Source organism: Aulonocara sp. 'chitande type north' Nkhata Bay, linkage group LG17 (assembly GCF_057382095.1).
Source record: "Aulonocara sp. 'chitande type north' Nkhata Bay isolate Kocher_YH1m ecotype deep benthic linkage group LG17, A_spYH_male_GT1.1, whole genome shotgun sequence".
In the NCBI taxonomy this organism is placed as follows: Eukaryota; Metazoa; Chordata; class Actinopteri; order Cichliformes; family Cichlidae; genus Aulonocara; species Aulonocara sp. 'chitande type north' Nkhata Bay.
This window is the reverse complement of record NC_141360.1, coordinates 19,898,488-19,922,797: the sequence shown is the minus strand read 5'-3', so window position 1 is coordinate 19,922,797 and position 24,310 is coordinate 19,898,488. Positions and strand designations below refer to the sequence as shown.

The following is a 24,310-nucleotide window of genomic DNA, read 5'->3' as shown; positions in this document are numbered from 1 at the left end:
AGGCTGTACAGTGTACTCAAAATGAGTAAGTTGCCCTAACTTGGTCATCTTACGTAACCTTGATCCAATTTTCTTGAGTTCTGGGAACAAATGAGCTTGTACAGAGTACTCAAATAAGTTGTCCTAATTTAGTCATTTTTAGCTAAGCTTTACTCAATTTTTTTGAGGCAACGAGTTTCCTCAATTTTTTTGAGTTCTGGGAACTAATTAGACACTCGAAAGAGTGACCTTTATCCTTAAGATGCAGATGGACTGCTGAGTCTTGTCCTGTGGAGGTGGCTCTTCTATGTTGTGCCATGCGCTTGTGAACCAGTTTTTGTCTGAGCGTGTTGCAGCGACGAATGCCCAGACCTCTACATTGGAGAGACCAAACAGCCACTTCACAAGCGCATGGCACAACATAGAAGAGCCACCTCCACAGGACAAGACTCTGCAGTCCATCTGCATCTTAAGGATAAAGGACACTCTTTCTAGGATGCCAATGTTCACATTTTGGACAGAGAGGACAGATGGTTTGAAAGAGGAGTGAAAGAAGCCATCTATGTCCACTGTGAGCGACCATCTTTGAACAGAGGCGGTGGTTTACGACACCAACTCTCTTCCATCTATAATCCAGTTTTGAGATCCCTTCCCAGATGCCTTAACTCACATCCTGGGCCATCTGATCTCAGGAATTCGCATGATAAGGTGAGGCCAGGTTTCACAATGAACACACCCGAAACTCTGGCTGATTGGGCCCCACACCCAGTTTCACACCTTGACTCAGGCGATTAGAGGATCATCAGGGGGTCCTTTTGTCCCTCTGTGGGGGGAAACTCCCACTAGGTTTATATCTGGAACTCTCCACCATTTGACCTTAGAACTGAAGAAGCTTCTCAGATGAGAGGTGAAACGTCTTCAAGTAACTTAAAGAAGTCCAGACGCTTTTCTTTGCAAGCTCCTTTGACTACGATGACCTGGATGACTGAGAACCTTCACAGACATATACAATAGGATAAAAATAGAATACAAATGCTATATACAACTGAGTAAAAATACAACTTTGTCAAAAAAGAGTATTGCACTTAGTCTTATTGCACATGTGTGGGTTTGTGTGTGTTTGATCAGCAGCAAAAGTCTTTGTTGTGGAGTCTGACAGCAGTGGGGAGGAAAGACCTGCAAAATCTCTCCGTCCCACACCGTGGGTGCAGCAGCCTGCCACTGAAGGAGCTCCTCAGTACTGTCAGAGTCTCCAGCATGGGGTGGGAGAGGTTGTCCAACAGGAATGACAGCTTAGCCACCATTCTCCTGTCACTCACCACCTCCACTGGGTCCAGAGCGCATCCTAGAACAGAGCTGGCCCTGCAGATCAGCCAGTTCAGTCTCTTCCTATCCCAGCAGAGATGTTGCCACCCCAGCAGACCACACCATAAAAGATGGCTGAGGCCACCACAGAGTCATAGAAGGTCTTCAGGAGTGGGCTCTTCACTCCAAAAGACCTGAGTCTCCGCAGCAGGTACAGCCTGCTCTGCCCTTACCTGTAGAGGGCGTCTGAATTATGAGTCCAGTCCAGTTTGTTGTTCAGATGAACACCAAGGTACCTGTAGCTGTCCACAGCCTCAATGTCCATACCTTAAAAGCCTAGATAAAAGCCTCTTATTCCCGTCATAGGGGGACACAAATATAACCCTGTCCTGATTAAAGAATGGTCATTGCGCATGGAGAGTGCCCGCATGAGATATAAATTGAACATTAACTGCAGTTCTCAATCATTCCACAGGGTGACATTACAACATAAAGAAACAGTGATAAGCAGACACTTTGCAAGGGTTGACAGCCAACTAAGCTGCCTCTGCACTGTATACATGGTTGTAAATGCTGTTCTGTAAATGTCCTAAGCAGACATGATCTGTAGTTTAATTCTGGCTGCAGAATATCCGTGAATAAAAAGATGAAATAAAATACAGATTGAGTAGGTGCGTGAGTGTGAAACAGAAGGGGTGGAGGACTCTCTGTGTGTACAAGGACAGAACAGTTCAAATACACTAATGATCCAGAGGGACACACAGGGGTGATGCTGGACTCTACATCATGTCTGACAGTGGAGTTGTTCACAGAGCAGTTCACTCTGCAGCACTGAAAATCATCTGCACATCGTCCCATTCATCTGTCAGACACTGAAGAATGAGTCCTTCCACTATAACAGAATTGATATGTGAATCAAGTGTTTCCATAGGGACTCTTCATCAGCCGTCAGTCAGTAAGACAGCACATCCAGTGCAGAAAGCAGGAGAGGAGTCGGGGAGGAGCTGTGTAGTGTAGCCAGCTTCCTTTTCAGCTCTGAATGTTAAAAGGAAGTTCAGTCATGTTGGACTGAACTTAGTAAGCTAAATGCTCACACTTGCAGAGATTTTTAGCATCAAATCTGCAGATGTCATTCAAGTCCACAGTGGAAATAAATCACGAGACTCCTGAAACACTTTAGTGATGGATTATCTATGTTCACCTGAAAGAAACAGCTTCTGTGAGGTGATGACTCCTCTGTCAGTCACTTCTGGATGAAGCTCTGCTCTCCACTCAACCTCCCAGTAACATGGCCCAGTCAGAGCAATGCTACTTCAACATCATCAAGACACAGCTTATCCTCTCTTGGCACACACGCTGTCTTGTTTACCAAAATGACTTCACTCTGCAGAAAAAAACAACATATTTTCTAACTGATTGTTTACAGATATTGACAGTCATCACCATCTCCTGTCTGTCAGTAATGCAGAATGTCCAATATGAAGCAGGGACCTGATTAATGTTCAGAGCAAGAGTGGACCATTTCCTGTTGTTCCACTAAAACAGAGTCTTCATGTGTTCATAATAGGGCTGTCAACATTAATGCGGATTAATCCGTCATCACAATTAACGTGATTAAAATATTTAACACAATTAACCCATCTGGAATAACTCAAAATCCCTGAAATGTCTCTGTCAATGCATTTCGGGCAGTTTCTCCAAAGTTTGTCCATTCTGCACTCCAGATAGGTTAAACATGTTAAAATTTTAAGCTCATTAACCGTGATGATGCGTTAACGTTGACAGCCCTAGTTTATAAACATATCTGATTCTGAAATATCAGCTGACTAATAAACATGGATGCTGTTACTGAACTGAAAGCACTGACAAGACAGATGTATAAATATGTTTCCTGGAACTTGGCAGAACTTGTGCTCTCTATGAGTATTAAATGGTTACTAAATGCAATTTTGGTTCTCTGAAATAAGAGCCACTGATTTGCAGGCTTTAGTCAGAGTGATTCCAGAACTGTGACAGAGATGAAACTGACAAGTTGTATAGTGTTGAAAAAACAAGCAATGGCTTGGACATGTGCAGAGGATAGTGGATATATTGGAGGCTTCAGGTTTGCTCCTGCAAACCTGAAGCCTCCAATATATCCACTATCCTCTGCACATGTCCTAAACAGAGTTTTATGAAAGCAAAGACCCAGTGTTTCCTAACACTGGGTCTTTGCTTTCATAAAACTCTGTTTAGGAAAATATCACTGGAGCACCACTCCAACCTTCTACTGACCTCAGATCCTAAGATCCAGTCTACACTGTGGACTCTTCAGAAGCCCCAACAGCTGCTGCACATCTAAATTCTGCAACTTGTTGTAGCTCAGGTCAAGATGTTTCATATGAGAGGGGTTGGACTTGAGAGCAGAGACCAGAGCAGCACAGCTGATCACTGACAAACCGCAACGATACAATCTGAATAAAAAGTAAAACATATAAATAAAATCATTTATAATCTAATCAGATCTCCTGAGTCAACCTATAACCTGTATGCCCAGTTGTAAGTGGCTATTGTATAAGAATCCTCCCAAAACTCTGTAATTATTAAATTACCAAATGTATGGTGCATAGATGTGAAAACACTCTAAGTATGTTATCACTGCTGACGAAAAATTGAAGAGGGTGAGCAGAAGTCACATGCTTCTAATCAAATACGTTTGATTAACTGATTATCAGTTTGTGGTGTCATGAAGTACTGTGCTTCAAATTTTGGACCCAGTATATAGGACACAGGGGACACGGTTCAAATACATAGGCAGCTGTATTGCTGGAACTCAAAGGAACAAAATACCAAAATACAAAACTGGGGCAAGGCAAGAGCCGAGGAAATTCGAACACACAAGGCACACAGCATGAAGGAGGACACGACAATAAACTGAGGGAGACACGAGATAATGAGGGAGGATGAAATAGGTGGCAGGACAATTGGGATCAATCAGAAGACACTGGAAGTAAAACTGAATTTTAAAAAAGGGACAAAAAAAACTGTCAAAATAAAACAGGAAATAACTAACATGGAGACACAGACACAACCCTACAAACTTGACACAAGAACAGAAAGGTAAACAAGCATGGACCAGACCAGACCGACTTTACAAATGAGATACTAAGGACAAAACACAGAGACAAGACTAAGACAGAAAAGACACGTAAGGGAACAAACACCATAAAGCTAGCAAAAAAAATAAAAAAATAAAAATAAAAATGGTCAACTCAGCTTTTACAGGTCAGTGTGTGTGTGTGTGTGTGTGTGTGTGTGTGTGTGTGTGTGTGTGTGTGTGCTGATCAATCAGTGTTAATGGGGGATGTGTTTTAAGATGGCGCCTGTGTGTTTGGCATGCCGTCAACCGCTCCTTTTTATTTGTTTGATTGTATTGTTTTTAGCTAATGTTGTGCAACATGTCAGTTCAACACTGTCGTATGATCGCCAGACTTTATTGGAAAGCGGCTTATCCACCAAAGTTTCAGTTTGGTTTGGTAAAGATAGCCAGGGTTTTCTGCCTCCCTACCTGGAAGCAGTACCATTGCGCTGGCATCCCCTACCACTGCCACCAGATATGCGGAAATGACGCAGGAGACGGGGTACCCGTGGAGGTCGCCTCGTTAAGCTGAGAATCCAGATTTCTTAGCTTCCTCACGATCTACGCTCTGTTCGTCAATCTTTTCCACGACTCTTGGTACCATCGCGTACACTGGATCCTGTGGATTCCTGGTTGGTCTCCGTTGTCGGCTCTATCGGGAGCAGCCCTGTTAAATCATTCCCTCTTCGGCATCTGTGTTGGAGGGGAATGGACCGATCAAACCTTTGATTGGTGGATCTGGTTGTCACTGCCGCGGAGGTCTCCGAACCAGCTCCCCTCAGGTTGGGTTTAATAAATGCCAGATCGGTGGCGAATAAAACCTTCATCCTGAAGGATTTCTTTTCTTCCCATGCATTGGATTTCCTCTGTTTGACTGAAACCTGGAGTTCACCCGGTGAGTTAAGCATTTTTTCTGAACTGCTGCCCGCCAGCTGTGCTTATTTTAGCGCTCCGAGAGCTTCTGGTCATGGCGGGGGGTTAGCTGTTGTTTTTAAATCACACTTTGAGTTTAAGCAACTATCCTCATGGACACGCCACACCAGCTTTGAACTTTGCCTGTGTGAACTTGGCCACTCGCCTTCATTGCTGTGTGCAATAGTTTATCGGCCTCCTAAATATAACAAGGAGTTTTTATCTGAGTTTTCGGAGTTTCTCGCTGACTGTGCATCCCGGTATGACCAGGTCCTGCTACTCGGTGATTTTAATATACACGTCTGTTGCCCAGGGAAGCCCCTGGCTAAGGAATTCATGGACCTGGTGAATTCTTTTAATCTTGTTCAATCTGTTAAAGGTGCCACTCAAGAACGTGGTCACACATTGGATTTGGTGTTATCATATGGGTTATCTGTCTGTAACTTACATGTGGAGGATGCTGTATTCTCTGACCATATGCCCATTTTATTTGACGTTGTTCCTCTTAGTCCTGTTGTTAAACGGGTTGCACCTATGCAATGCTATCGTACCTTTCAACACTATTTGAACAACTTGTGTCCAGTCCCTCTGAGTCGTCCTCCGTAGATGGATTACTCTCTCATCTGGGCTCTGTTTGTAAATCTGCCCTTGATGTTGTTGCACCTCTAAGACTCAGGCAGTGTAAACCCAAGGCCAGCCCTTGGCTAACCGATTTTACTCGAGCCATTAGAAGAGAATGTAGGAGATGTGAAAGACGATGGAAAAAGGACAGGCTGTGCGTTTCTCTGGAAGCTCTTAAGACGAGTTGGAAAGCTTATCAGAGGGCAGTAAAGACCGCCAAAAACTCCTATTTTTCACAACTTATTGCTGTTAATTCACATAACCCTTGTGTTCTGTATAATACCATTAATTCTGTACTGAATGCAGAGGATCATGTTCTTTTGCAATCTTCAGAGGTTACGTGTAATAGGTTTCTTAATTTCTTTGTGGATAAGGTTGCCAGTTTGAGACCCTCCACTTTATCTTCTGTTGGCCCGGCTGTGCATGTTCCCTGTTTAAATTTGCTTATTGCTTTCCAACCGATTGTTCTACCTGAACTAGAGAAGCTTGTGTTAAGTGCTAAACCATGTGGTTCTCCGAATGATGTCGTTCCACCGCGTTTTCTGAAAGAGGTGTTTCCTACTGTTGGACCACATATTTTAAACATAATCAATACCAGCCTCTTGTCAGGTCAAGTACCAAGTGAGTTTAAGCATGCAGTTATTCATCCCTTACTTAAGAAGCCAGGCTCAGATATTTCAGTAATGTCAAATTTTAAACCCATCTCTAAACTTCCTTTTCTGAGTAAGATCTTGGAAAAGGTTGTTCACACTCAGCTGATGGATTATCCAAACAACTCTCATATGTTTGAAGTTTTTCAGTCCGGCTTTAGGACGTTTCATAGCACAGAGACAGCTCTCATAAAGGTTATGAACGATATTCTGGTAGCGACGGACTGTGGTAAACACGTAGTGCTTATACTACTAGATATGACTGCTGCATTTGACACAGTGGATCATGACCTGCTGATCTCTCGTTTACAGCATTGTGTGGGCATTTCTGGCTTTGCACTCCTGTGGATAAAATCATACCTCTCAAACAGGAGCTTCTGTGTTAAGTTGGGCTCGTCATCATCCTCTGTGGCCCCTCTACCATGGGGTGTACCACAGGGATCTATTCTTGGGCCATTACTGTTTTCATTGTATCTCCTGCCACTGGGTGCGATCTTTCGTAAACATAAAGTTTCATTTCATCTATATGCTGATGATTGCCAGCTTTATTTTCCTTTCAGTCATTCTGATAGCTCCCAAATTAGACTCCTGCTTGATTGCCTTAGTGATGTTAAGTCATGGATGGCTCAAAACTTTTTAAATTTTAACGAACGTAAAACGGAAGTAATTCTGTTTGGCCCGAATCGTTCCTCTGATATCCCTGATGTTGACCTTGCTGCTCTGACCCCTCACCTGAAGAGCTCAATTACCAATCTTGGGTTAAAAATCGACTCTGCACTTACCCTTGATGGCCACATGAATGGGGTGGTGAAATCGTCATTCTATCAACTCAGGCGTCTGTCGAAGGTTAAACCTTTTCTTTCAAGGCGTGACTTGGAGACTGTTATCCACGCTTTTATAACCTCATGCTTGGATTATTGTAACTCCCTTTTAATAGGGGTTGGACCGGGCACTCTGACATGCCTGCAACTAGTACAGAATGCTGCGGCACGGTTTTTATCTGGTAAAAGGAAATTTGAGCACATTACTCCGGTTCTGGCCTCCCTGCACTGGCTTCCAATTGAATTTAGGATTCATTTTAAAGTTCTTTTATTGGTTTTTAAATCTTTAAATGGTCTGGCAATCTGTCTGATTTGCTGAAGCCCTATGTCCCCACTCGTTCGCTCCGGTCAGCTGAGCAGCTGTTGCTCTCAGTCCCCAAACCACGGTTGAAACTGAGAGGAGACCGAGCGTTCTCTATTGTGGCTCCTAAGCTTTGGAATAATCTTCCTCTTCACATTAGGCAATCGACATCAGTGATGGCTTTTAAATCCAGATTGAAAACGCATTTTCATTCACTGGCTTTTGATTCAGTGGTTGACTGACTTGTATCTTATTGTTTTTGCTATGTTTATTATTTTATCGTATTTATTATTCTTATGGTATCTATTATGTTTCTGTTGTTCAGCACTTTGGTCAGCCTTGTGTGTTTTAAAAGTGCTATATAAATAAACGATGATGATGATGATGATGATGATGATGATGATGATGATGATGATGAAATTATCAGACACTACTGTGATGTTGCACTGAATTAAATAAAATAAATGCTAGCATTTCACCGGACATCCTCAAAATATATTAGAATACATTGTGAAAAGAAAATTTTTTCAGATCATATATTGGGAGCGAAAGGGTGAGTGAGAGAGAGGTAAGTAAACTGACCTCAGAGTCTCCAATCTGCAGTGTGGACTCTGAAGAAAATCACATAAGTGTTTCACTCCTGAATCTTGCAGCTTGTTGAGACTCAAGTCCAAATATTTCAGATGGGAGTGGTTGGACTTGAGAGCGGACACCAAAGCAGCACAGCTGACGTCTGACAAACTGCAATCCCATAAACTGAATAAAGAATTATTTATAATCCAATCAGATGTGTTTAAGTGTTAAATGTGCATCTCAACATTAGTACGTGCTGATGAACAAACCTATCTCTAAAACGAGTAGTGACTTGGTCTGTGTTGTTAGTTCTATCATTGTGTATAATTATCGTCATGTCAGACTTCTACACACATCATCTAAATGTCAGTATAGTATTCAATAACCTGTTCATATCAACACAGTTACTATGCCTCCACTGCAGCTCAGAAGCAAAACGCTGTGTAAACACTAGGGATGGGTACCGGTGTCCGGTGCCATGATGGCACCGGTTCTGACATAAACGGTAGCAACCAGACCGAAAAGCAGCGCACATTTTGGTGCTTTATTTCGGTGCTTTTTTTTCCTGAGCTGTGATACACTTCTAGCCAATCATTTTACGTTTCCGAGGATAGTAGGCGGGCCCAGGTACGTACGTTCTTTTAGAGCAGAGCTACAGATTAAAAATGTCCAAGGCGAAGCGGTCAAAAGTCTGGCTGTACTTCACAGCAAAATATGCAAACTCAGCAGCCTGCAACAAGTGCAACAAGTGCTTTAAGGCCTCGTCCCAGTGGCCCCCAGGATTACAGGCCCGTGGCACTGACCTCCCACATCATGAAGACCCTGGAAAGGCTCATCCTGGACCAGCTGCGACCCATAGTAAGACCACATCTGGATCCCCTTCAGTTCGCTTATCAGCCTCGTCTCGGAACAGAGGACACCATCATCTACCTGCTCAATCGTGTCTACACCCATCTGGACCAGCCGGCGAGCACTGTGAGGGTCATGTTTTTTGACTTTTCCAGTGCTTTCAACACCATCAGGCCGACCCTCCTGGGTGATAAGTTAGCAGCGATGCAGGTGGATGCTTCTCTGGTGTCCTGGATTGTTGATTACCTGACAGGAAGACCACAATATGTACGTCTCCCACAGTGTGTGTCTGACAAGGTGATTAGCAACACAGGGGCACCACAGGGGACTGTCCTCTCCCCCTTCCTCTTCACCCTCTACACCACAGACTTCAGCCACTGCACAGAGACCTGCCATCTTCAGAAGTTTTCTGATGACTCTGCGGTGGTTGGATGCATCAGCAGGGATGATGAGACAGAGTACCGGGCTGTGGTCGACTCCTTTGTCACGTGGTGTGAGCAGAATCATCTGCAGCTCAACGTGGCAAAGACCAAGGAACTGATCGTGGACTTCAGGAAGACCAGGAAACACTTGACCCCTGTTTCAATCCAGGGGGTCAGTGTTGACATTGTGGAGGACTATAAATACCTTGGAGTACACATTGACAATAAACTGGACTGGGCTAAAAACACCACAGCACTTTACAGGAAGGGCCAGAGTCGTCTCTATTTTTTGAGGCGACTGAGGTCCTTCAACATCTGCCAGAAAATGCTGAGGATTTTCTATGAGTCTGTGGTGGCCAGTGCGATCCTCTATGCTGTTGCATGCTGGGGGAGCAGGCTGAGGGTCGCAGATGCCAACAGACTTAATAAACTGATCCGTAAGGCCAGCAATGTTGTGGGGATGGAGCTGGACTCCCTCAAGGTGGTGTCGGAGAGGCGGATGCTGTCCAAGATAAAGACAATGTTGGATAACACCTCCCACCCACTCCATGACATGTTGGTCAGTCACAGGAGCTCGTTCAGTGAGAGACTGAGATTACCGAAAAGCACCACTGAACGACACAGGAAATCATTCCTGCCTGTGGCCATCTCCCTGTACAACGCATCCACTTAACACACTGTTTGCTGCTACAACTACACATGTTTCTTTTCCAAATATTTATTTATAAGTGACTTATGTATGTATGTATGTATGTATATATATGTATATATTGTACTATTCTTAGTTAGCGTATTGTCTGTCTTGTCTTAATGTTGGTTTAAAATGGAGCACTGTAACAAAAAATAATTTCCCCCAGGGATCAATAAAGTATTCTGATTCTGATTCTGATACTGTGATACTGTCAAAGGAGGTAACACCTCAAATCCGATGAAACACCTGGCGACGCATAGCGTTTTTTTTTAAAAGCCCAGAAATGCGCCGTATTTGATAGCTTGCTGCGAGACCTCACACTGAGCACATCTACTGTGGGTGGGTTGCCTGTTATGCAACATCCCCCAAAAACACGAAGAGGAGAGTCCTGGCCCCTAGCCCTGCCAGTGTAGCAGAAATGATGACGGATGATGATGGCAGCAGCCGTTCTTCTCTGCATGAGTAGCTTAATGTTGTTCGTGTGTAATTTACATTGAGTAGGCTAACCACGTTATTACATTAATGCATGTAAGGTGAACTAGCAAACATCATCATAGCTACATGCGGCTGTCCTCTTGTTTGATGGCAGATATTCCCTTCACCCTGGCCAAAAAGGCTAAAATGACCAAAGAAAAAGTGGAAAACAGTTAAACATGAGAGGTTTAGGACAAAGTTTGTGTTTTTTCCATTGTTTAAGCACTGCTTCCAGCCAAGAGCGATACCATATATGCCCTATAGCTGCAGAAAAAGCTAACATTGTTATCTTTTTACAAAAAACAGCTGAAAATGAGAGGTTTATGGACCAATTTTGTGTTCTCCATTCTTTAAGCACCGGTTTGAGCACCGGCACCGTTTCAAAAGTACCGATTTGGCACCGGTATCGGATAAAACCTAAACGATACCCATCCCTAGTAAACACCAAGAAAAAAAACACACATGATGAGCCAATTTTGAAGGTATTTCACATCTGCTACAGGAACAAGTGGTCTTCAGCTGTCTCTTGTCATTTTTTGTGTGTGTATGTGTGTGTGTGTCCTGGAATTGCAAAACTCAATTCAATTATGCACCTATGCACCTACATCCACTAAAATTCAAGTCCTGGACACCCAAACCTCAAGGCTCATATAATTGGCATTAATTATGGAGCTCCTCCTGGTTCTGTGATGGGACCAAATGTATTTGCATTATGCATTCTTCCCTTAGGCAGTATTATTAGAAGGCATAGAATACATTTGCATTGCTATGTTGGGGTGATACTCAACTTTATCTGTCTATCTGTCAACAAAAACAGACAAACACACCAATTAATTAAACTGAAGAAATGTAAAGGTATAAGGACCTGGATCACCTCCAATTTACTGCTTCTAAATTAAGATAAAACTGTAGTTATTGTATGTGGGCCTAAAAATCATAGGAACATGTTTTCAAGTTTTTCATTCAGTGGGAATGAAACACATATTGTGATGACTCTATGGGTCTTCATATTTTAATGTAAAGCAGCTTGAGTTCACTATTGTTGTGATCTGGCACTATGTGAATAAAACAGAATTGAAATTAAATTGAATATTGACATTCAAATTATTACAATATGTTCAAAATAAAAAACAGTCTTGATGAACTGACCTTAGAGTCTCCAGCCTACAGTTTGCACTCTCTAGGCCAGTAAACAGCTGCTTCAAAGCTGAATCAGGGAGTTTGGCTCCACTCAGGTCCAGCCCTGTTAGATGGGAGGGACTGGACTTCAGAGCTGATGCGACAATTTCACAGTGACTTTCTGAGAGTTCACAGCTAGAAAGCCTGTGATGGAAAATATATCACCACACATGTTATAAAGTGGACAAATGAGTTTTCCTCCATTTGATGAGAAACACTTGAAAAATTTCCAGCTTCATCTACATAAGTGGAACATTTAGAGTCTGTTGTCCAAACAGTATAGAAATTAAACTAAAATTAAACTAACTGAACATCATCAGATTCAATATTAGCACAATTTAAAATTGCTGTAACTGAACCATTACTTAAAATCAGTTACTTATTCCGCTTGTGGTAGCTAACTATAATTTGAATTTGAAAGACAGAGATCCTCTCTACTTTTAAGACTAGCCTTTAAAATGTACTTTTTGTATTGCAAGGGCTGGATGAGGTGGCCCTGAACCATCACTTTGTTATTCTTCTATCATCTCATGCTGGGAATTTTCCATAATGAACTCTTTTGCAAGCGCCTGGGTATGAGATAGGCCACCATGAACTACTCAAAGATGCAAGTAGGTCAGACAATGTAAGACTGACAGTGGCAATGTGGCTATTCTAGCAGGCAGGAAATCAGACAGAATGACCATGAGAAGCTAGAAAAGTACTGTCAAAAGATCTTGTCAATTTCTGCAGGATGAGTCTTTCTCTCATGTAATCGGTACTTTAGAACATAGATTTGAGCACAAATTATTTTTTGATGATAACTATATCTGGTCTTACCGTGCCTTTCTGCAGTTTCTTATAGCTGGAATAAGTCTTCGTTGTCCCTCCTTTGATGTATTATACTTATTCAGGTCCAGGTCATCCAGAACCTCCTCTGACATCTGGAGCATGTAGGCCAGAGCTGAGCAATGGATGTCAGATAGTTCCTTCTCTGATCTGTTTTCTGATTTCAGGAACTCTTGGATCTCCTGATGTACTGAGAAGTCATTCATCTCCATCAAACAATGAAAGATGTTGATACTTCTATCAGGAGAGATTTTATCACTCTTCATCTTCTTCAGATTATTGATGACTCTCTGGATAATTTCTGGACTGTACTCCATCTTATTGAGCAGACCTCCTAAGAGTCTCTGGTTGTAGTCTAGTGACAGGCCATGAAGAAAGCGGACAAATAGATCCAGTTGGCCATTCTTACTTTGGAGAGATTTCTGCATGACAGTGGAAAGAAAGTCCTCTTGAAAATAGATGGGCATACCATCATCAAAATCATCAGTAAATAAATCTGGAAAATCATTCCTCAGAAACTTCTCCAGCACCTCTTCCTTCCTGTTGCTGTAACAGTGGAACATGTAGACAGCAGCCAGAAACTCCTGAATGCTCAGATGAACAAAGCAGTAGACTGGTTTCTTGAAGATCGCACACTCTCTTTTTAAGATCTCTGTACAAATGCCTGAGTACACTGAGGCCTCTGTGACATTCAGACCACACTGCTCCAGGTCTTCTTGGTAAAATAGGATGTTTCCTTTCTCCAGATGTTCAAAGGCCAGCCGCCCCAGCTTCAGGAGAACATCCCTGTCAGCCTGCATCAGCTCCTGTGGACTCGTCTCATGTCCCTCGTGGTATTTGTGCTTCTTTCTCTTTGTCTGAACGAGTAGGAAGTGTGAGTACATGTCAGTCAGGGTCTTGGGCAGCTCTCCTCTCTCCTCTGTAGTCAACATGTGCTCCAGAACCGTAGCAGTGATCCAGCAGAACACAGGGATTCTACACATGATGTGGAGGCTCCTGGATGTCTTCATGTGGGAGATGATTCTGCTGGACAGCTCTTCATCACTGAATCTGCTCGTGAAGTACTCCTCCTTCTGGGCGTCAGTGAAACCTCGTACTTCTGTTACCCTGTCAACACATATAGTAGGGATCTGACTGGATGCTGCAGGTCGGGAAGTTATCCAGACGAGAGCCAAGGGAAGCAGATTCCCCTCGATGAGGTTTGTCAGCAGCTCGCTGACTGATGACTTCTGTGTGACATTAGACACAAGCTTCCTGTTGGTGAAATCCAATGAAAGTCTGGTTTCATCCAGGCCGTCAAATATGAACAAAAGTTTACAGACAGCGAGCTTCTCTGCTGTGACCTTCTGTAATGCTGGATGGAAAACATGGAGCAGCTCTAGAAGACTGTACTGCTCATCTGTGATCACGTTCAGCTCCCTGAATGAAAGCAGAATCACCACACTGATGTCTTGGTTCTCCAAACCTTCTCCCCAGTCCAGAGTGAACTTCTGTACTGAGAAGGTTTTTCCAATGCCGGCAATGCCATTTGTTAGAACAACTCTAATGGGTCTCTGTTGGTCAGCCAAAGCTTTAAAGATGTCCTGGCACCTGATTGGAGTGTCATTGATGGTCTTGGAAGCTGTCTCCAGCTGCCTCACCTCATGTTGGGTATGAACTTCTTCACTCTGTCCCTCTGTGATGTAAAGTTCAGTGTAGATCCTGTTGAGCAGAGTCCCACTTCCTGTTTCATCACTTCCTTCAGTCACATGTTCACATCTCCTCCTTAGACTGATTTTATGTTCATCTAATACCTCCTGCAGACCAACATCTGCTAAAAGAAAGAAAAACAATGATGCTAAATAGATAGAAAACTCTTTAATACCCATCACAATAAGAAGTCCAGGCTTTAGATGTTCAGTCGTACTTTGAGCACAACCTCTCTGACTGGCGGTCTGCAGTCTGGACCTGCATCCAAACTGTGGACACAAGGAGTCTCTCCCTTGTCTGCAGAACCAGTGTCTACAATTGGTAGAGACTGGATCCTTCAGGATGTCCTGACACAAAGCACAGTAGGACAGCTGCTCCTCCACACTAACATGACTCTTCTCTCTGTGGACATGAAGGAAAAAATATTCTGACCAGAAAAATACACAGTAAAGTCAGAAATATAAATATAATTAAAATATAAATATAATTATATAAATATAATTACTCAGTTCAGCAGAAACAGTCTCTTACTTTTTGTCTAAGGTTGCGGGTTCATCACTGAAGTCTGGATTATGCTCTTTGGACCAATCACTCTTCGCAGACACACAGCTAGATTCTGCAGATGATGTGATGTGTATGTGGTGTTGATCTCTGGAAACACAAACAAAGCATAAACAAACTAAAACACCCCCCCCCCCCCAAAACCCTTGTCATTCATGGACATAAAATGTTTTTTGTTGTTTGTTTTTTTTCATGGCAGCTTTTGAGACAGTTTTGGGTTTTGCCATGAAACTAGGCTGAGCAGTCAGGCCACTGTGATTAAGAGAGGATTTAAGAAGTGCTCACTTGTAACTTCCTGATTGCATCACATTCAAAAGCACAGACTATTGACTCAAACATGGGCTGCAGGTAGTCCAACTTTTCCAAAATGGCACATTATTACATCCCATTGCCATAAGGGTTGCTTAGTCTCCCAGCACAGTCTCAAGTGTATGAAGGTCCAGCAGACAGGCAATTAATCTAGGAGTAAGTTAAACAGAGCCGTAGAATTTCCTTACCAAACAATTGTCTCTAACCAAAAAATTAGAAACAGACTTTATGAGGGTGACCTGACGGCCTGACATCCTCTAGTGGGATCTGTGCTTCTTGCCCAGCACCATGAATGATGCTGGTGCAATGGCTGCTGGGTTCCTCCTGGTCTACAACAATGTCCAACCGCATGTGCCCAGGGTATGCAGCTATTACTGGAGGAACTGGCTGACCCCCACGGTTGCCTGACCTGAATCTAATAAAATATCTCCTGGACATTGTCAGGGTTCCTGGGTCGGTGACCCAGTGTTTTCAGTTTTGTTCATGTTCAGTTTATTTTGCCACTTCCATGTGCTCACTTCCTGCTTTTCCTGCTCGTCTTGTGTCATTAGCCAGATTATGTTCAGCTGTGTACTCACCGGTCTCTCATTATCATCCTCATCAGTCTGTGTATTTAAGCCCTCTGTTTCTACTCGTTCACTGTCGTGTCATTGATGTTATGTTGTCCTTCCCGTGTGTTCCCTCAGTTCAGTCCGCCATTCAGTTGTCCAGCCAGTCAGTGTCCGTTCACCCACTCCTTATAATAAACCTCACCTACCTGCCAGTCCTGCGTTTGGGTTCTTTCTTCCTCGCCTCCACACAACGCCTGACAGAATGACACGACCCGTCCCACGAAGACACAATTGGAACCCAGCGGACTCGGACCTCTACGAGCGGCAGGAGGTAGCGCTCTCCTTGTGGGCGGAAAAGCTCAAGGAGAGACAGCGGCTCTTCGTGGAGCGAGAGCACATCTTCGAGGGTACTCGCTTGGCTCTGGGCGGGCCTTGGAGACACCGCGTTCACCCACCTGCTACCTCCCATGCACCGGAGCATCTGCCGCGGAGTGTGGGCGTTTCACGCCGTGCTTCGGCCGCTCCCTCTCTCGCCACTTCGCTCCTCGCTCACACACCCGCCGCCTCATTCGCCGGACCTCCACCATCGCCACGGCACAGCGGCTACGCCTCACACCTCGGCTCAACGGAGGCTACCGCACCAGAGGCTCTGCTGTTTACCCCGGCCGCTTCCTCTTCCCGGAGAAAGCGGCGCACACGCCGCCATAAAACGGACTACTTTCAGCCACTCCCGATGGTGAGCTCCAGTGACTGTTTTTCGCACTCGCCATCTGATTATTCACTTAAAACGCACAATAGACTCACTTCTGATTCATGGGGAGTCTCCCTCCTAGACGAGGACGTGGACTGGGAAGAGTTTTTCTGCTCTGCTCCAAAGACTGTAAATAGTGGTGGCAGAAAAACCAGAACAATCCCCAATTAACCTGCCAGTAACACACACACCGTCACTATTTCCACACCCGTTACTCAGCCATTTCCCACCAGCACGGCGGCCCAGATTCGGCCTTCCCCTTCAGCCGTTTCACCTCCTCTGATGGCTAGGGCCCAGTCTACACCCACACCAGTGCCAGCTCCCAGGAGGAGGGCAGCTGCGACCCAGTCTACCTCCACACCCGCTTCTGTTTCTCAGGTGGGGGTGACTGGTGTCCAGCCACCTCCCGTGCCTGTCCCAGCACCCAGGCTGAGGGCAGCCCGAATCCAACCTGACCATCCCAGAGGCCTAGCTGAGGCTCTCCAGCCAGTGCCCTCATGCTCCAGAGGCTCGGAAGAGCTAGCCTGCTTACTCATCAGCCCACCACTTCATCCACCACCTGATCCAGCCTTTCACGCACTAGCTTTATCCCTGGTTAGGCTGGCTGAAGTGTCCCCTGCTCAGGCACCAGCTTTACTAGCCCAGGCTGTAGCTTTATCTCCCTCATTTGTCATGGTCCTGGGCCATGTTGGCCCAGTGTTCTTAGTTTTCTTGTATGTTTGTATTTTGTTCCTTATTTAGGCCATGTTTTCTGAGTTGCCCTGTTGTGTTGTTCCCTAAGTGTTTTCCCTTCATGGCTTTTACCCCCTGTGTGCCCCTCTGTGTATCTGTGAGCCCTCGTCTCTCCTTATGTTTTATTCCATGTTTCCCCTGCCCATTATGTCTAAGTTCTCCCCGTGCTCTCTCTCCCCCCCGTGTGCCCTCTGTGTATTTATGAGCCCTCGTCTCCCTTTGTGGTTGTTTCATGTTTCCCCAGCCCGTTATGTCTGTGTTTTCCCCGTGCTCTCTCTCCTCCTGTCTGAACCTCTGTGCACTTCCTGTTTACTTTGTGACTCTCACGCCTGTACATGTCATGTTCAGTTCACCCCGCCCTGTCTCGTTATGATTATCAGTGTCACCTGTGTTCCCCATGTGTTCCCACTTTCCTCGTTAACCCTCTGTGTATTTCTGTCTGCGTCTCCCTCTGTTCGGCGTCGCGTTCTCCCTCATGTTGTGTGTTATTCTCCCCGTGGTTCGGTTCCTTGTACATCTCATGCTTTAGTTTTCCCAGTTTTAGTTTATTTTGTATTGCTTCTCGTGGCCAGCAATAAAGCTGTGTTTTTTGAGTTTATCCCCGTGTCTGTGAATCTGCATCTTGGGTCCTTCTCCTGCCTGCCACACAACGAACCATGACAGAAGAACGCGACCGCGACATGGACCCAGCAGTTCACAACCCCTCCGCGGACCTCCAGGACGACTTGGTCTACACGGTGGAATACCACTGTGAGGAATGGGCGACGCTACCTAGAGGCGAATACCGGGAGACCGTAGCCGTCCGTCTTCAGCGGATGGTGTCCGGGCTCCCGTGGCTATTCGGCGCGCTGCGCCCCCACATCCGGGACTTTCTTGTGTCCGCCGTGGGCATCCGTCCGGGGCAGCTGTCCCAGAAAGAACCGGAAACGGTCAAGATCGGGACCATGGGGCTCACCACCGTTACGCCGCCTGTTCGCTTCTCATCGGCTTCTACATCTTCGCCACCGCCTGTCTACACTACGTGGCGCACGGAGATGCCGGAGGCCAGCGACTTCGGTGAAGAGGAGCGGCAGCAGGTGTTACGGGCGTATCGGGAGGACGAGCTCCGTTGGAAGCCCTGGCTTATCACCGAGGAGGATTCGCGGCCCGGCTCAGCTCCTCCCCCATCCCGGAGAAAACGGCGTTCACGCCGCCGACACCCACCGCCACAGCCAGACACCGAGACTTCTGAGTTGCCAGCTGTGGTGAGTGGAAGGGACAAACAGGAGTTTCCTGACTCTGGGACTGTTTATTCCGGAGCTGTGTTTTTTTCGCTTAGCTGCCCAGCCAGAAGCGCTAGCTCTGTCTCCTGTATCCTCGCTAGCACAGTCGTTGACTCCACCACAAGCTCCGTTTTCACCCCTACCACCACTTCAGTCTCCTTCAGTTCAGTCTGCCACTCAGCTACCTCCTCAGTTAGCCTTAGCTCGGTTTTCCCCAGCGCAGCCTCCCTTAGCACAGTCATCCACTCAATCACCAGTTCCACTTTCCCCCCAACTATCGCAGCTACTCCCAGCTCAGTCAGCTCCCTCGCAGCCCTTCACAGCTCAGTCAGCTCCCTCGCAGCCCTTCACAGCTCAGTCAGCTCCCTCGCAGCCCTTCACAGCTCAGTTAGCTCCCTCGCAGCCCTTCACAGCTCAGTTAGCTCCCTCGCAGCCCTTCAGAGCTCAGTCAGCTCCCTCGCAGCCCTTCACAGCTCAGTCAGCTCCCTCGCAGCCCTTCACAGCTCAGTCAGCTCCCTCGCAGCCCTTCACAGCTCAGTTTCCAGTGTCCCCCTCAGTTCAGTGTCCAGTGTCCCCCTCAGTTCAGTGTCCAGTGTCCCCCTCAGTTCAGTTTCCAGTGTCCCCCTCAGTTCAGTTTCCAGTGTCCCCCTCAGTTCAGTTTCCAGTATCCCCAGTGCCACTTTCAGTTCAGGCCCCCATAGCTCCAGAGTCACCTTCAGCGCAGGCCCCAGTAGCTCCAGTGCCGCCTGTAGCGCAGGCCCCAGTAGCTCCAGTGCCGCCTGTAGCGCAGGCGCCAGTAGCTCCAGTAGCCCAGTCCCCGATAGCAGCACGGTCAGCTTAACATTCAGCCAGGGGTCCCAAATCTCCCTGGCTCTGCATCAGCTCCTGCTGGGAGCTCGGATGAGCTCATCCAGGACTCCGCGGCTCCCACGCCGCCATCTACCTCATCAGCTGGGGGGCCCGAGGAGCCCGTTCAGCCTCCCGTCTCCGCTGGAGGGTCCGAGGGGCCCGTTCAGCCTCCCGTCTCCGCTGGAGGGTCCGAGGGGCCCATTCAGCCTCCCGTCTCCGCTGGAGGGCCCGAGGAGCCCGTCCAGCAACCTTCCACGTCAGCTGGGGGTTCAGGAGAACCGCACCAGCCTCATGCCACGTCTGCTGGGGGGCCCGAGCCGCCCGTCCAGCACCATGCCACATCAGCTGGCGGGCCCGAGGAGCCCATCCAGCCACCTTCTGCTTCTGCTCCTCCTGGTCCAGCTCCAGCCCGTGCTTCGTCAGCTGCAGCTCCAGCCCGTGCTTCGTCAGCTGCAGCTCCAGCCCGTGCTTCGTCTGCTGCAGCTCCAGCCTGTGCTTCGTCTGCTGCAGCTCCAGCCTGTGCTTCGTCTGCTGCAGCTCCAGCCTGTGCTTCGTCTGCTGCAGCTCCAGCCTGTGCTTCGTCTGCTGCAGCTCCAGCCTGTGCTTCGTCTGCTGCAGCTCCAGCCTCCGAGTCTTCGTCTGGCGCAGCTCCAGCCTCCGAGTCTTCGTCTGGCGCAGCTCCAGCCTCCGAGTCTTCGTCTGGTTCAGCTTCAGCCTCCGAGTCTTCGTCTGGTTCAGCTTCAGCCTGTGCTTCGCCTGGTCCGGCCCCCGCATCGCCACCTTCTGGTCCTGCCTCGTCTGGTCCTGCCTCGACTGGTCCTGCCTCGACTGGTCCTGTGCCCACCAGGCCATGGCCAGCACGCCTGAGACTGGAGAGCCGCCGCCGCTGCCTTCCGCGCGGTCGGCCCCCTGAACTGCTCCGTCGTCGTCTCCTTCGCCGCCGCCGCTGCCTTCCACGCGGTCATCCCCCTGAACTGCTCCGTCGTCGTCTCCTTCGCCGTCGCCGCTGCCTTCCGCACGGCCGGCCTCCGGACCAGCTCTGTCACCTGTGCCACCCACCTGGTCGGCCCCCCGACCGTGTGACCCGTGAACTCTTGTGCCTGTGGGCTCTGGGTCGGCCCCCTGAACTTTATTTGGACTGTGGTCATGTGCTCCTGTGTCTTCTGTTGTTTGCTCAGGCACCAGCTTTACTAGCCCAGGCTGTAGCTTTATCTCCCTCATTTGTCATGGTCCTGGGCCATGTTGGCCCAGTGTTCTTAGTTTTCTTGTATGTTTGTATTTTGTTCCTTATTTAGGCCATGTTTTCTGAGTTGCCCTGTTGTGTTGTTCCCTAAGTGTTTTCCCTTCATGGCTTTTACCCCCTGTGTGCCCCTCTGTGTATCTGTGAGCCCTCGTCTCTCCTTATGTTTTATTCCATGTTTCCCCTGCCCATTATGTCTAAGTTCTCCCCGTGCTCTCTCTCTCCCCCTGTGTGCCCTCTGTGTATTTATGAGCCCTCGTCTCCCTTTGTGGTTGTTTCATGTTTCCCCAGCCCGTTATGTCTGTGTTTTCCCCGTGCTCTCTCTCCTCCTGTCTGAACCTCTGTGCACTTCCTGTTTACTTTGTGACTCTCACGCCTGTACATGTCATGTTCAGTTCACCCCGCCCTGTCTCGTTATGATTATCAGTGTCACCTGTGTTCCCCATGTGTTCCCACTTTCCTCGTTAACCCTCTGTGTATTTCTGTCTGCGTCTCCCTCTGTTCGGCGTCGCGTTCTCCCTCATGTTGTGTGTTATTCTCCCTGTGGTTCGGTTCCTTGTACATCTCATGCTTTAGTTTTCCCAGTTTTAGTTTATTTTGTATTGCTTCTCGTGGCCAGCAATAAAGCTGTGTTTTTTGAGTTTATCCCCGTGTCTGTGAATCTGCATCTTGGGTCCTTCTCCTGCCTGCCACACAACGAACCATGACATCATTAGCTCAGTCTATAGCTCAGCCATCAGCTGTACCAACCTCAGCTCAGCCATTAGCCTCACCGACCTCTGTTTATCCGTTAGTCTCCTCAGTCCAGGCAGTTCACTCACCTGCCCTCCAGTCCCAAGTGGTTCAGTCTCCTCCTGCCCTCCAGTCTGCTCCTGTCCAGTCTGTAGTCCAGTCAGTCCAGTCTGTAGTCCAGTCAGTCCAGTCTGCCCCTGTCCAGTCTGTAGTCCAGTCAGTCCAGTCTGCTCCTGTCCAGTTTGTAGTCCGTTCTGCTCCTGTCCAGTTTGTAGTCCATTCTGCCCCTGTCCAGTCTGTAGTCCAGTCAGTCCAGTCTGCTCCTGTTCAGTCTGTAGTCCAGTCGCCTCCTGTCTCCCAGTCGCCCGTCCACCATCCCGTTCAGTTCCCGGACCTGCAGCCACAGCACCCAGAGCCAGCTGTGAGCTCTCCTGCTCCTCAGCCAGGGGTTTCCGCACCCGCTGGCCCGGCCGCTCTTCAGCCAGGGGTTTCCGCACCCGCTGGCCCGGCCGCTCTTCAGCCAGGGGTTCCTGCACCCGCTGGCCCGGCCGCTCCTCAGCCAGGGGTTCCTGCACCCGCTGGCCCGGCCGCTCCTCAGCCAGAGGCTTCCGCGCCTACTGGCCCTGCCTGTCTCCAGCCAGAGGCTTCCGCACCGCCTGGTCCGGCATCAGACTCAGCCGCTGCCTCGCCTGGTCCAGCCTCAGCCTCTGCTTCGCCTGGTCCAGCCTCAGCCTCAGCTTCAGCTTCGCCTGGTCCGGCCTCGGCTTCTGCTTCGCCTGGTCCAGCCTCAGCTTCACCTGGTCCAGCCTCAGCTTTGCCTTTTCCTGTGTCAGCTCATCTTGTGTCATTAGCCAGATTATGTTCAGCTGTGTACTCACCGGTCTCTCATTATCATCCTCATCAGTCTGTGTATTTAAGCCCTCTGTTTCTACTCGTTCACTGTCATGTCATTGATGTTATGTTGTCCTTCCCGTGTGTTCCCTCAGTTCAGTCCGCCATTCAGTTGTCCAGCCAGTCAGTGCCCTTTCACCCACTCCTTATAATAAACCTCACCTACCTGCCAGTCCTGCGTTTGGGTTCCTTCTTCCTCGCCTCCATACAACGCCTGACAGACATTATGTTTTGGTTCATCTTGGATCACCAGGTTGCACCTCAGACTGTCCAGGAGCTTAGTGATGCCCCAGTCTAAATCTGGGACCAGATTCTCAATGACAACATACATCATCTCATTAGGAGCATGCCCTTACGTTGGTATTTGGCCTGCATGAAGCACATGGGAGCCACATAAACTATTTAGTACCAGTTTTAGTTGCAGCAATGACATTTTGGTGAAATAAACAAGCCTGCCACAAAACATTTCACTTTAAATTTCAGGGTGTCTTTGAATTCAGCCCTCTGTATGTTGATCATTTCCATTTCCATCAAACAATGTTTCATTCCTAACATATTACCCAGTCCATAACAGTATACTGTAGATATCCAGCATCATTCTTTCCCTATTGAGATCTAATGTGTTTTCCAAGTGTTACTTTTATTGAGCAGTGAGCAGTGTGTACTTCTAACATCAGCATCTGTTTATCTAAAGTTCAGCTTTTGCCATTATATTGTGACCAGTTCTTTTCAGGGAGATGACTTCATGGTCTTTGGTGGGTAAACACATTAGAAAGCAGTTGGATATAGTAAAGAGCATCAGTAGGTTTGAATGACTTTGTTTGTTCAATAGAAAAAGGTTAAAAATCAGAAAGTGGGTTAATCTGACACAATTAAACAGCATTTAGTTTTGTCTTCCTATGAAATGAATTATCTTCAGTTTGATCTACAGACAGAAAGTATCTCTTACTTAGTGTCTGAGGGTCTAGGTTCAGTGTTGAACACTGGAGGCTGAGCTTTGGACCAGTCACTCTTTATAGATAGACAGCTGGATCCTGGATACTCTGCTCTGTAATCCTCTTGATGCAGATCCCTCATTTTCAGTGCATCTGAGAGAACCCGGCAACACTGAAAGACAAAAACTTCACACCTAGAACAGGAAGTAACACACACATACACACTGCAGACAGGAGTCTAGAGTGTAATAAACCAAGCTGACAATTCTCATAAATGAGCAGATCCTTATTTTCTCTTGCAGTCCACGGAGAAACAGCAGACTCCACGTTTATTTTCCTCCACCATGCTCCTGTGTATGTTATGTCACAAGCGTGTGTACCAAATGTGCTACAGGTACAAAGATGTTCAGAATTGAGGCACATCTTTTCATTCAAAAACAATTGTTTATGATTATTCTTACACCATATAAATGCACAATAACAATTACCTTCTTTCCCTCCTTGAGCTCCATTTCTGTAAAATGAAGTTTGAACTCTAAATACTTTCACTATTGAGCAGAAAACCACTTCCTGCCATCTCAATTTTCAGGAAATCACATGCATGCATTACTGTACACGAGAACTGTTTATTACCGAACAAAGCCACGCAGTTACAGCAAGTCTGCCACACAGAAAATGGATGAATATTTTTCTTGGTTTTATGGAAACTCAGAACCTGTAGAGTTACTTGGAGATCCTGTGATACACCACCTAAATGGTTTTCTCACTTATCATTTGGAGATTTTCTTTGATCCCTCACTGACACTGAATCTTTTGTAAAAACAAACAAACAAACAAACAAACAAACAAACAAACAAACAAACAAACAAACAAAAAAAGCAATAATTGAAAAAAAATAGGAGTAGAAATGACATACACTATAGGTAAAATGTCAGCTATTCTGGTGGTTAACATGGAATAAGGTCAGTAAAGTGAAAACTGTTGCAGTTTTTAGCGCTACAGTCGTGGATGTTTATGCTGCTAGCAGTGTTGGGAAGGTTACTTTTAAAATGTATTCCATTACAGAATACAGAATACATGCCCCA

General features: G+C 46.8%; 1 protein-coding gene across 1 annotated transcript; it reads right to left on the bottom strand.

Annotated features, from left to right (window-relative positions):
* Positions 1–309: 309 nt before the first annotated feature.
* LOC147309989 (protein NLRC3-like) lies at positions 310–23,752 on the bottom strand. Its single transcript, XM_086270416.1, has 8 exons — positions 23,714–23,752; positions 23,240–23,397; positions 14,944–15,063; positions 12,715–14,814; positions 11,866–12,039; positions 8,290–8,463; positions 3,559–3,737; positions 310–2,668 (listed from the first exon to the last, which is right to left on the bottom strand). The coding sequence occupies exons 1-7, from the start codon at positions 23,735–23,737 to the stop codon at positions 3,560–3,562; spliced, it is 2,928 nt and encodes a 975-aa protein (XP_086126542.1). The 5' UTR covers positions 23,738–23,752; the 3' UTR covers positions 310–2,668; position 3,559.
* Between the last annotated feature and the right edge of the window lie 558 nt (positions 23,753–24,310).

Coding starts and splice junctions, on each gene's coding strand:
- LOC147309989 (XM_086270416.1), bottom strand. CDS start 23,737: ATGGAGCTCAAGGAGGGAAAGAAG. Junction 14,815..14,943: donor CCCGCAACCTTAGACAAAAA/GTAAGAGACTGT, acceptor TCATGTCCACAG/AGAGAAGAGTCATGTTAGTG. Junction 12,040..12,714: donor AGAAACTGCAGAAAGGCACG/GTAAGACCAGAT, acceptor TTTCCATCACAG/GCTTTCTAGCTGTGAACTCT.